Here is a 13,624-nt window from a genome sequence, read left to right on the forward strand (position 1 = left end):
TTTGATTCTTGAGGTCATATAGATAAACATAACTGATCTAGTGTGTTTATTGCAGGGTGCTATGGGGGAGCTTGAGCCCCGCAGTTCCAGGCCCCACAGTCTGGCTACCAATGCCTCCGTAGAGCTGGGGGGCTACCAAGTAGCCATGGAGGAGGTGCTGACTTGGCTGCTGGAGGCGGAGGACAGACTAAGCCACGACCTGGCTCTGGGAAGTACTGACTTGGAAACTATCAAGGAACACTTCCATTCACATGAGGTGTGTGTGTGTGTGTGGTTGACTTCTAATCATTACCTTTACCTTCTATATTTCAAGATTCATTAAACTAATATTCATACAGTAGTCTTGATAAGCAAACCAAAATTGATCACGGTAAGGGTGGATAACACAGATAATAACTGAAAACAAATGTAAAATGGTATATTCAGTTTCTCTGTTCCTAAACCTTTCAGGGCCTAGTTAGTTTTTAATTTAAACTACTAGTTTTTCCATACCGAGATGCCATTAGTCACTGGGCTACAATTAATGGTAGTATTTAACAAAAGTTCAAAACTGAATGGCAACAAGACCGGCGTTTGGATCTTCCCCTCACAAAATCATAAAAATATTCCAATGACAGTAGAAAATATAAATAATGACAGCTTTCATAGCCTATGCACACCGCTAAACTAGGCAATTCCATATTGGTTGAGGTATAATCTTTTTTTTAACATCTACACTGTTTATGAAACTTGAACGCAAGGTACAAAGTTCCTAAAAATGTCCTACACCCTGTGCCCAATCAGTAATCAGCTTGTATTTGTGCCACTGTATTTGACTCTTGGGTTTTCAAATTGACACAACGATCATTTTTCAGTTTCTTCTGATGGTAATAATATCAACTATCAAGTCTTCTATTTTCAAGAGCCACCCAATGAGACTACAGGTCTACCTAATCCTCTTATTCCAGAGATTTAAGCTTGCACAGTTGTCAAAATTTCTGCCAACCTATAATGTAATCTCTTACTTCCTCCAGTGTAGTCAGTGACATTTTGTGAACGTTGACGTCTAAAGCTTGTTATTGTTGGTTGTAGGGTTTCCTGCTGGAGCTGTCGGGTCACCAGGAAGGTGTGGGGGCAGTGCTGGAGGAAGGAGCTCGTATGTTGTCCGAGGGAGGGCTGACTAGAGACGAGGAGGAGGAGGTCAGAGTACAGATGAGACTGCTCAACTCTCGCTGGGAGGCTCTGCGACTCAAGGCAATGGAGAAACAAGCAAGGTACACACTGTTGAAAACAACTTTTATTATTTACATTTAGGATCTTTGAATCTGACTCTTCGAACAGGAAGAAACCTACAACATGACAATAATAACATGAGCTGGTGAAAAACACACTAAAAAAATACTTAGAAAAGTACAAGTGGAAAATAAGCAAGAAAAAATAAATCAAATAAACAAAAATTATATATATAAAGTAGACTTCCTCTTACCCGGACACCTTTTAACCGGAAATCCGTTTAACCATACTACGCTTGGAAGAAGTGACATCTCTTTAAATGGTTATTTTGTATCAGCAATATTGGTTGAACCGGACTGGATCGGCAGGAAGTAGTCGGTACTGAAACAACTTTTTGAGATAAAAGATTTGAGACCAGTGATCACATTTCTAAATACAATTTGTTTCCAAATTTAAGTAAAATACTTGGGTTAGTTTTTGAGTGATTTCCGTGGCTTGCACAAGTAGGCCTATTGTTAGTCGATGTTCCTAATTTAACGGGTTTTATGGGATCTCGGTTTAACCAGAAAAACCGTTCTCTGAACTGGCCTCGGTCCTGAGGAGTCCAGATAAGAAGGAGGCAATCAATGACTCAAGCTACTGTGTAATTGATATTGGCTGCTCTAAACAATTGTATTTCCTAGCACTTCCAGTGTTGTGTACTGATCATGTTATGTTATAGGCTTCTCCTCCCCTGAACACAGCGTTAGATTGCAGATGCTGAAACAAGGTGACATTTCTGTTTTACTAATCAGTAGGGAAAATGTTTCCAATAACATTCAACAAACTCACCATCACCAACCTTGAACTTAACAAAAGATTTTATTTTTTTACTTTCCATGGTAGTGATGATCATTAATGCCCATGTAATATGTTCCAGCATCCACTCGTTGCTGATGTCGGCTCAGCAGAAGCAGCTAGATCGTCTGCGAGAGTGGCTGACTGCGACGGAGGATCGCATATCTCGCATGTCACAAGTGGGGCCCGACCTGACTGACCTACAAGCGCAACAGAAGGCACTTGCCGCACTGCGAGACGACCTACAGGCACAACAGAAGACAGTGGACTCCCTCTGCAACCTGGTCATTGTTGTTGATGACACTACTGCTGACAGTTGTAAGTAGCCTATACATTATACAAGTTCTGATTGTTTATTCAATTCCAAGATGGGTTGCCACCCGTCCAGCCAGAACAGTCCTGTTGCCTGTGTTTATCCTGAGGGGAAAAGGGCTTGTCCTAATTTTTCTCTAACCGAAGATGGCAACCCTGATTCCAACTGTTTTTTTGTGTTTTTTCCCATGCCAATGGAATTTGTTTTTAAAGGAACAGTTCTAATCCTTGACTTGTTAGAATGTTGACACTTTGTTAGAAAGTATAATATTTATTGGTGTTCCAATGACAAATGGCATCTGCATCCATTTTAATCCAATGGACATATCGCAAAACAATCACTATAAAATTAATTTCCTAATTAGGTTGTTAAAAAACAAGTATTTATTTACCCTTATTTTAAGTTCTTCAACTAATCATTCAAGGATTTATATACAACTAGTACCTAATATAACATTCTCTTTCTACTCCAGCCTACTCAGCGATGGAAGACCAGCTGGCAGCGCTGGGGGAGAGGTGGGAACACATCTGCCAGTGGTCAGAGGAACGCTGGGGTCTGCTGCAACAGCTGATCACCTCGGCCAGTCAGCTGATGGACCAGGTCAGCTGGCTACAACAGTGGCTGCTCACCAAGGAGACAACACTCAAACAGATGGAGGCGGAGCCGGCGACAGAGATGGGTGCAATACTCGACCGGATCAAACAGCTTCAGGTATAGTACACAAGCTGTACCAAAAACAAGCAGTACGCAAGTTAGTCGTATGACATGGAGTGTTTATTTATTAAATCAGCTATTAGGCTGTTCTCATTGTGTCACACAGAATTTTCAATATGTCATTCACTCAGATAATGCGTCAACAAATGGACGCCCAGCAGAAGCGGCTTACGGGGATACAAGATGCAGCTACAGAGCTGAGTCTGCGGATGCGTCCTCCAGAGGGCGGCCGTGACCTTGAGCAGATAGAGGCTCTGCAGGACCGCTGGGACGCTCTGGTGCTCATACTGGAGATGCAGAGTCAGAGAGTGAGTAATGTCTAGACACTTCATCCCTGCGTTAAAGTTGGTGCTTGTAAATTGTCTTAAAAACGAGGGTTTTGAGGACAGTTGACGTAAATTCAATTACAATAAAAATGATGTTTCCAGTAATAGAAAATTTTTCATAAGACGTGAATTCTGTTGTGCACAGTTAACGTGGAATTCAGTTAGCATACCTGGTATTCTTACTTTTACACATAATAAATTTCAAGATCAATAAGTTTTGCCCTTTTTTAATGTAATGTTTTATAACTTCAACAGATCTCGAGCTCTGGGTTTGAAGTGACTCCTGTGGTTGGTGACAGTTCTACAACCATCAGCACCAGTCTGGCCTGGGAGGAAACATCACCTTCTGAAGATGTAAGACTTTTCATAACTAAAATAGATATGAACTAATAATAACATTAATAACTAATAACTACTAATAATAATTTATAATAACTAATCTACTATTGCTTCTAAAATATATAAATTTTATTCCGCATCCTATACGTTAAAGTGTAAAGAGGTTTTTTGCCCTAACATCTGAATCATCCTTTCAACGGACTTCCTATTTCAGAAATAAAAAAAATGTTCGGAAATATTGAGAACCAACACAGAACTAACTATGAAACATGGAACTAACACAGAACTAAGGATGAAAATGTGTGGTAGGCCAACTTCTTACATTCCACATGAACGGCTTTTTATTTCTCGTAATTTATGTTTTCGTTTTTTCATTTGGGTGGAAAGAATTCTAAAACTAATCAAGAGTAGTTTGATTGGTTAACAACAGTGTTGTTATGGTTGCAGGGCCAAGGTAGTTGGAAGAGGAGGAAGGTGGAGGCTGGTCAGACAGAGCTGGACAGAGGTATGGAGATGCTGCGTGACTGGCTGCAGAACACACTGCAGCAGCTGCAGAGTCACAGTGACAGTGAGGTGCTACGGAGAGCCAGGGAGGAGTGGCTGCAGAGGAGAACCACTCTGGACAACATCACCAGGCTCGCACACACACGCATACAGGAGATCATTACTGGTATGGTGGCCTGTCTGGGTAACTGGGGGTTTGATTTAGTTCCCTTTGTTTGTTGTGTATATTTTTGTATTTTGGTTTCACATTTATGCCAGGTTTACATTTGAATTAGAAAGTGTAATAACCGCAACTACTATGTTTTTATCACCGTAGTTGGATAATAAATAATAATAATAGTTGGATAGATAACTGCCTTAGGTGTCCATAAGATGTACACATTTCAAACCATGATAATGAAACATTATTAAAACTATTCACTTGATGTTTATAACAGAGGGAGGCTCTCCAGAAGAAGAAGAAAAACGGTTGTCAGAGTTGACGAAGAGCTATGAACACATGGATGTAACATTGCAACACAAAACAGAGGAGGTGGATCAGAGAGGCCTGATAGAGAAAGAGATAGCCAGTGCAGTTGTGCTGATAGAAGAGTATAACCAGTGGCTGTCTGCGACTGATGGTCACAATATCGATGTCTGTTCAGTAAGTTAACAGATTTTTTTAGTTTCTGTATTGCTTTTTTAACAGTTTTTAATATGAAAATTTCTTAGTAAAATTGGAAATGCTTCACTTTACTTGTATTTTATATTGGAAATAAGAGATATTATTAAATTAATAGATTTAATTTAAAATACCCTAGAAATATTTACTAGTGAAAAAAATATATATACACTGTTGTAACAAACAGCATACATTTTTAGTCGTTATTTGGTTTGAGTGGAAAAATTTGTTCCTTGATACAAGTCATTACAACCAATACTCGGCCTGAAAGAAGATAAATTTGTCAGAACTCAATAATTAATAGATAATTTTATTGTCCTAGAACGCTAGGCACAAGCCTGGAATTGTCTTTCACATTACTTCAGGCTAGACTTAGGGTTTGCGGCATCATTTAGATAAAATCCATTGGTGATTTGGCGGGATTTGAACCCGGGACCTCAGGGACCCAAAGTCCTGTGCTCTAACCACTAGACCAGCTCGCTCCCTCTAAAAACTTCTGATTAGAACTTTTGTAACACACAACATAGATTTTTTTCATTATTTGGTTTTTGTGAAATTTTTGTTCCTTAATTTAAGTTATTGAAATCAATACTCGGCCTGAAAGTAGATAAATTTCACGTATACTAGAAAATACCCGGTATGGATCATAAACAAATGACATTTTTGGCCCGAAAGTAAACATTATTAAACATTGTTTAAATGGAATTGTCTAAACCATATGTTAATGCTATTAGTATAGGATTCGGGCCAAAAACGTAATTTGTTTATGTTTATGATCCATACCGGTATTTTTCTAGTAATCGTGATAAATAATATTATATATGGATATTTCTATTATGCTTAGTATATTCATTAATAAAACCACGATTACAATTATTCAGGCGAAAATTCAATCTCTCAAGTCCCAGGAAGACAGGCTCACATCCCTGCAGGAAAAGACAACAAATTTCTGTTCCCGTTATCCTGACTCGGAGGAATCAAAGACTATCCAGGAGAAGGTTGAAAGTCTAAGTTCAGACATCGGTGCTGTCTACAACAGGCAAGTGATGTTAATCCTTTTAATGCTAAACTCTCGGTCCCTATCAACCTTTAAAGGGAAAACTCTTCTATGAATGTTTTATTTATATAAATACACCTACCACTTACTAGGAACAGTGAGGAAATTTTCTGTTTTGTAAGGCATTTATGTTACTTTCCTAATATTTTATACTTTGTTAATCATTAGCAGTAAATTTGTAAATCGTACAGGCTACACACCATACACTATTTTGTAAAGAGTACACTTGTATCATGAGCAATTTAAAATAGATCAATAGAACAATTACTTTTGGAAGTGATTATGGCAACATAATGATCATCTTGCAGCATTATTTCAAATTTTTGGCTTTTGTGAAAATGTTACAGATTTATGACAATGACCTTATTCATAAGATTCTTGTGTCAAAATCCCCCTTCCCCACAAGGAAGGGAACAAGAAAAAAATTGTCCATCTTGAATACCCCAAAAAATTACTACAGTAATGCTTTCAAATTGTTTTGATTGCTATCTTAGCAGATATTTTTAATATAAATAAGAGAATGCCAGATTTGGAAAGCATACTTAGTCTCTGTAGCCAATTATTGTATTCACTCATTCAAATCGTAGACCATTACATCCCAGTAGTCTATACCTTGCAAGTGACACATTGTTCTGTCTTACAGGCTGGTAGCTCTAGAGCAAGAGCTGAGTGAGCCAAGTCCACAGGCCAAGTACACGGAAGCCAAGACTAACCTGACCAGGTGGATGGACGATGTGGAGGGGATACTGTTGTCAGAACATGTTGTGCTCACCTACCCACAGTCCATGGAAGAACAACTTGTCAAGTTTCAGGTAATGTTGTGTGTGCAAAGTAATCTTTTCAAACCTGTACTTGAGAAAAAAAATGCTGCCTAATTGCCTTTCTCCTCTACAAAGCTTGTCTGTAAATTAAGGTCTTAACGAGCTCCCCCAGTCAGTTCAAAACTGAGACAAACACTGTGTTTCTTACTTCATCAACTACTATTCTACCTTTATGACAAAGAAATTTTAAGACATCAACCAACATTCAATTCCATTGCCTGTTAATGGGACGTGAATGAAGTAAAGTGTTTGGACGTAGAAAGTGTGTATAACAGTTGGAGTTCATATGTGGTCGTAAAAAATGACACTGCGATTACGGTGATGTAGGCAGCCTTTAATTCATCAGTGTTGTTTGAGGTAGGTTAGAAGAATACTCCATACGGATTGCGATGGGATTAAATGTAGACTATTGAACTGATAGAAGATTTTGTAAGTTTTTCATATATTTCCCACCAATAAACTGATATACCTAATATACTGATAAAAAAAGTTATGTTTACTTGCTGTAGGAGTTGGAAAAGAACATCTCAGCCCAGCAGGAGGGCTATGACCAGGTGAAGGCTGCAGGTGAGGAGTTGATGATGCGAGCTCCAAGTGAGCGACTCAGAGAGGAGTTGCAGGACCTTCACACTCGCTGGGCTTATATACCTCGTATAATAGTTATGTTTGGTTGTTGTAGGAGTTGGAAAAGAACATCTCAGCCCAGCAGGAGGGCTATGACCAGGTGAAGGCTGCAGGTGAGGAGTTGATGATGCGAGCTCCAAGTGAGCGACTCAGAGAGGAGTTGCAGGACCTTCACACTCGCTGGGCTTATATACCTCGTATAATAGTTATGTTTGGTTGTTGTAGGAGTTGGAAAAGAACATCTCAGCCCAGCAGGAGGGCTATGACCAGGTGAAGGCTGCAGGTGAGGAGTTGATGATGCGAGCTCCAAGTGAGCGACTCAGAGAGGAGTTGCAGGACCTTCACACTCGATGGGCTGATATAACTCGTATAATGGTTATGTTTGGTTGTTGTAGGAGTTGGAAAAGAACATCTCAGCCCAGCAGGAGGGCTATGACCAGGTGAAGGCTGCAGGTGAGGAGTTAATGATGCGAGCTCCGAGTGAGCGACTCAGAGAGGAGTTGCAGGACCTTCACACTCGATGGGCTGATATACCTCGGATACTGGTGGAGCGCAGGACCAAACTGCAAACTGGTCAGTAACGAAACTAACTCCATTCAATTAATTTAATTGAACTCTGTGTCTGTCCACGAAAACAAATAAAAACTCTTTATTGCTGAAAGACCTGTACATTCTTTGAGAAAGTTAAGTGTAAGGTTTAAGGTAAAGGTCAGAGTAACGTGGTAGATGACACGTTCATCCAACCATATCAATAGTTACAACGTGTATTTTATGCACCGCTAAAACAAATCTTTTTAAAGTAATGATCACCTATATGTAATTACAAAATATGTAAACAGATTTACTTAACAGAAATGTTAGTGGCTTTGATGTTTTTAACGGGATAGGTTCAAATCTTGGTCTTGTGTTTATATATTCACCCCTCTTGTTTTGTCTTTATACAACAAACACTAACAACCCTCCCATTCTGAGCTCAAAGACTTATCATCTGTAGAGTACTTACGGTTTAATGTAGCTTTTCAGGTAAATTACTGCTACAGTCTTTAATTTATGGTTTGACTTTTTTGTAGACATTGGAAAAATCCAACAGCTGAAGGATGAAGTGCAGAATGTAGAAGCTTGGCTCCAGCAGGCGGAGGATTTCTTAGCACATGAGAAAGTAGCTAATTTGCCTCTCTCGGCCTTGCAGTCTCACCTTCAGAGATCTCAGGTTAGTCTGGAACAAATCCTCAATGTTCTTCAAAGGAAATTATTTTTTTTTACTCTTGTCAAATTTGAAATTGATCTCTCGAGTTATATTTAATTGTTTTCATTTCGTAGGATCTCATAGAAGAAGCTGCAAAACTCGACCCGAGCATTCAAAACATCAGAAAGGGCGGTGAAGAGTTACTAGGATCTAATGCAGAGACGACATTCGCAAAAGAAATAAACGAAAGTATCAAAACTTTAGTCAGTAAATGGGATTCTGTGATAAAGAAACAAGCAGTGGATCGTCGTGATGGTGTGAAGAATGTTATAACAAAGTATAACCAGGTTAGTTTCTTGTAAATTTTCTAGAAGTTAATTTTTGTTGAAGAAAAAGCTTTTGGCTGTAGAGTACACTTCTTGAAATTTATACCCAACTTACTTGCCAAGAAAAGAGTTGAAGAAGAATGTAGTAGATTGTACTAGTTCCATCTTAAGGTGGGTTCTCCTTAGTGGCGGTCTGCTCCGGATCTAGGAAAACAGTACACTGTACTATTAAATTACTTAAGACAAGAGGAGAGCAAACTTTGCTTAAAGAAGCTTGAGGGGTTCCATATCCAGGTTAATCTATTGTGAACTGGTTGTGTGCTAACTACTACTTTGATCTCTTTTACTGGATGCACTTTGTGTATCCTTTATCTTAATCCAGTCCTAGTAGTAGTTAAATATTTTACAAAGTAATCGTCTATCATTTTCAGGCTCCTTGATATATTTGTTTTAGAAAACATTTGTTCTAGGTGTCAAATGGGTTGAATGAATTATCAGCCTGGTTGACCACTGCTGAGCAGAAAGGAAACACTGATTTGTCTAGCATCCAGGTACCTTCAGATCTTTCCAAAATGAAAGGAAGATTCCAGTCATTGAAAGAAAGTGTTGAGAAGAAAACCAAGGATTTCAACGCTGTCATGAAACAAGGTAGGACTGCTAAAAAGATTGAAGAATGAAAAAGGTTAGCAATTGTTGGATGCAATTCTGAGCCAAAAACCATTAGTTATTTTTACAGGGGCATTTTAATGTTTAAACCATATAAAGAAGCAGTGGGGTGAAAGATAATTTCCACTATACATTAAAATTACTATTTACAGCTGAACAGAAGTAATAGATTGAGTCCCAGATAAGTTGGTACAGAGGAAATATTCAATGATACACTTATGTGCTGTCTAGAGTTATGTGCTGTCTAGAGTTAGTCGATGGTGTCCAGGGCAAAGTACAACTCCGCCCCCTTGACTTCATGTACTACAACACACTCAGTGGAGGAAAACCTTGTGTCCCGTGTGATAGGAATTTCCGCATAGTGCTCGCCGCTCAGGCCCTTCCGTGCTCGTCACAAGGATATTTCCGACACAACATTCTAGAGCTGAAAGGGCACAGTCATCCCATAAGCATGTTCCTTACTTCTATGTGGTTGAACAAGTTATGGTGTGTATGGAGTATCATGTATGCATGGAAGTCTTGCAAAACAACTCATAAAACAAATGCATTTTCAATCATGAAATTCAACTTAAGTAGAACAATTTTTCTTTTTCCAGCAAATGAACTGATCAGCAACCATCAAGGAGAAGGTGTTGAAGAGTTAAAGAACAAGGTTAAAGAAATCGACTCCAAATGGATGGAAATCAATGAAGTGGTATCAAAGAAGTACAAGTTCTTGCAGGATGCCAACCATCAGTATGGGGAATTCAGAGGTAAATAAATGACTTTGAATTTGTATCTGTGATGTATAGATTATAGATTTAAATTTTAAAAATTGGAATTGTTTCTAATACATACTATTGAAATTCACACTATTGTTTCTCTTTTGTTTTAGTAAATTGTGAGACAGTTTTCATCATTTCTTGCAGTTGCAAGTCAGTTTTGTTGTTAAAGGCTTTTGTCTATTTGCCATTAATGCTTCAGATATTACAAAGACAAGTTTATAAAAAAATTGGACAACAGTTAACCTAGTTTTAATCTTTGGATATCATATTTATTCTGTAATAGACTTTCTCTCCAGCATGAAAATACTTCAGTAAACATTCTTTTTTCAGCACTTGTTGCCCAAGAGATGGATTGGTTGGACAAACTTGAGAAACGGCTGAAGAAATCTCCTAAGTCTGCAGCGGATGCTGAAGAAATCTCAGAAGAGCTTGATGTAAGAGTTGATGTCCTGTGTTAAGTAGAAAATTACGTTTTAGGTTTATACCAGGGTTACCGTCACAAATATTCTGTTAGTAAATATTAAAAATTTAGCGTTTTAGGACAAATAAAGTAAAATCCAAGATTTCAAGGAGAAAAGGTTAAATAAATCTCTGGAACATTAGCAGTTCTTAAATTAACACAAATTCTGAATTAAAATCTTATTTCACAATTATGTTAAATAAGGTAAAAAACCAAACAATGAATCTCAGACAAAAACGGATACTTACAAATTTAGGTATTATACCGACCACAACTAAATTGGTTAGGTTAGGTTACCCAAAAACAATTTCCATATGGAGGTGAATGCTAAAAGTTAGGTTTTCGATGCTTGCAGGACTTGGAGAACTACATCCGCAACCACCCGGACGCCAGGTTGTCTCGTCTGCAAGAGCTCGGACGTTCTCTGATCAGCGAGAAGATGATGTCACAGAGTGTGAAGGCGGACGTGGAAGCCATCACTACCCGATGGAGTCAGCTGAGCCAGCAGGTACGACTGTGTGTGTGTGAAGGGGAGGTGGGGATGTGTGGAATTACTGTGGAATATTTTAGGGATTTTTGTTAGGATGGCTCATCTGAGCAATGAGTCCAATCTAGCCCAACAAAACACATACCTTCTTCTATATCTTACAAAGAACGAATATATTCCTCCGAACGAATATACGAACGAATATATATTCTTCTTAGAAAGAAGTTCTTTTATATTTTACAAAGAATTAACATTTTTTCATTGTCTTAATCAGCATTCTCAACCAATTAAGGTTTGAAGGTTGTAGTGAAGTATTCTAATTTTTATGTGGGTAAATGTGTTTTTGTGCCATATTAGACTTTTTATCGTTCAGGTAAGTCGGCTATCGTAAAAATATCTTTAAACCTAGGCCCTTATGAATAATGTTACATACTTGACCTCAAACCGTAAAGTAATTTTTTTTTTAAATAGATAGATTTTGTATTTATCAGTAAATATGAAAGTTAATCCAACAATTAATTGGGCAAAGAAAATTTATCTTAAAATACAAGTTGATTTTAGAACTTTATGTGTGAACTCACAATCACATGCATGATTAAGTTTTTGGTTTCAGCGCACTAGCAAAACCAGCTGATGTCAATCTACATAAATTTGTTAGCTTTTCTAGTTAAAAATTGAATGTAGGCCAAACATTGGAAATCACAAATAAATAAAACTCGTAACATACAGATGTATATAAAATCTTCAACAATAGTATAATTTTATGAGGAATGAAAGCAATATTTGTTATAACTTAAAAACCTTTTTCAAAACCAAGCATTCAAAATATTTGTTCAAAATATATACATGTTAATTTGTATAGTTAAGTTTGATTTTAGTTTAAATTATTTTTTTTATGTACCATGCATTGATCTCTTTGGAAATTCATAAAAAATGTTATGTTTATAAACTAAAGTAAACATTAATTTTTGGACCATATAGGTGAAGTTTAAGTTGCCACAGTTAATATTAAACAGTAGTGTTCTCAAATGTACATAACTGTATCTTTAACAACAAATATCTTTGATTATTTAGTTTCAAATACATTTTCATTGACATTTCAGAGCCAAGTAGTCCTCTTAGAAAATATAATCGGAAACTCTATGGTGAGCTCTTTTATTAGGCTTGAAAGTTGCGATGAGCCTAAGACCATGCTGTTACCATTTATATATTTGTTCATAATTTTAAATCATTGTGCAAATAGTTGCATGATGCTTTATAAATGGCTTATATCTACAAGTGGCATGATGGCATATATTGTCGTTTTTGGTGCATGAATTTACTAAATTTTCTATTTCTGATAACATTTTGGTAACTTTCATTCATTACTGTGGTATTGTTTTGATAGTTAGATATGTTACAGCTTTGGGTGGTATTTAATTTGTTGCTTTTAAAATATATACCGAATTAAAGTTGGAAATAAGTTACGAATATCCCCTATAGTAGAATAGTGCAAACTTTTGTGTTAAGTATCAAGATTACAGAGTGCATTCACCCCACTCTCCAAGTGTTAAAAAAGCAAGTTCAATGAGGCTAGGAATGTTACGTTAAACCATAATTTGCGATAGAAAGTCTTAAGATAATATGGGACTATAAAATGGCTACTACAAGTTCTTAACACTACTGAGGTTATCAGTGTACATAAACTCTAGATACAGTGATTCCAATTTACATAATATTTTAATGAAACCAACAAAAAATATACTAAATGTCTAAAATAACATAATGTCTAAAATTAAATTGTTTTATTATTATTTTTTGATTCACACCAAACAGGTTGAACATTCCAGAAATTATAATGAAATTGATCTATTTTCCCTTCAGTTTTTGCCATAAGTAATAATGTTTTGGCTATTGAATTAACTTTCAATTTAAGTTTTTATATAAAACCAGTGAAATAAAATTTACTAACCCTATAATAACTTTTATGACTTATTTGTAAATCACAAAAAAAAACTGTGTTTCTCAAAAAGATCTTCATTTAAAGAAAATAATTGACATTTTAATGGATTATTTAACAAAATAATACAAAACATAGTTCCTAACCCAAAACTAAACAAAATAGTTGACATTGGGTTTTAGGTGGCTACTTGGTAGAAACTAGAACATATGTGTCACTCAACAATACCATTTAATACCATTAAAATCGTTTATCTATTAATCATCCCCTAATAGTGGTTATCTTGTATAACATTTGATAAACACGCATGACTCATTGTTGCCATAAGCTTGTTAGTCTTATTGGCTGTAGTGGTCACGCTTCCTTCTGCGAGCTGTTCCGTTGCGTT

At 36.9% G+C, this 13,624-nt stretch overlaps 1 protein-coding gene across 1 annotated transcript in view; it reads left to right on the top strand.

The window, feature by feature from the left end:
• Window positions 1–13,624, top strand: part of LOC128993149 (utrophin-like) — a 61,169-nt gene that overhangs the window by 19,887 nt on the left and 27,658 nt on the right. The window contains exons 9-28 of the mRNA XM_054416908.1: window positions 56–256; window positions 1,072–1,253; window positions 2,132–2,367; window positions 2,835–3,073; window positions 3,208–3,384; window positions 3,658–3,756; window positions 4,189–4,411; window positions 4,683–4,888; window positions 5,788–5,945; window positions 6,607–6,775; window positions 7,294–7,508; window positions 7,634–7,667; window positions 7,804–7,981; window positions 8,479–8,618; window positions 8,729–8,941; window positions 9,391–9,568; window positions 9,835–10,023; window positions 10,183–10,338; window positions 10,681–10,784; window positions 11,166–11,318. Of these exons, the coding sequence (XP_054272883.1) occupies window positions 56–256; window positions 1,072–1,253; window positions 2,132–2,367; window positions 2,835–3,073; window positions 3,208–3,384; window positions 3,658–3,756; window positions 4,189–4,411; window positions 4,683–4,888; window positions 5,788–5,945; window positions 6,607–6,775; window positions 7,294–7,508; window positions 7,634–7,667; window positions 7,804–7,981; window positions 8,479–8,618; window positions 8,729–8,941; window positions 9,391–9,568; window positions 9,835–10,023; window positions 10,183–10,338; window positions 10,681–10,784; window positions 11,166–11,318 (3,450 nt within the window). The remainder of the gene's footprint in view (window positions 1–55; window positions 257–1,071; window positions 1,254–2,131; window positions 2,368–2,834; window positions 3,074–3,207; window positions 3,385–3,657; window positions 3,757–4,188; window positions 4,412–4,682; window positions 4,889–5,787; window positions 5,946–6,606; window positions 6,776–7,293; window positions 7,509–7,633; window positions 7,668–7,803; window positions 7,982–8,478; window positions 8,619–8,728; window positions 8,942–9,390; window positions 9,569–9,834; window positions 10,024–10,182; window positions 10,339–10,680; window positions 10,785–11,165; window positions 11,319–13,624) is intronic.

The sequence above is a fragment of the Macrosteles quadrilineatus genome, unplaced genomic scaffold, assembly GCF_028750875.1.
Source record: "Macrosteles quadrilineatus isolate MER2022 unplaced genomic scaffold, UCM_ALF_1.0 Scaffold_4__1_contigs__length_99947679, whole genome shotgun sequence".
Lineage (NCBI taxonomy): Eukaryota > Metazoa > Arthropoda > Insecta > Hemiptera > Cicadellidae > Macrosteles > Macrosteles quadrilineatus.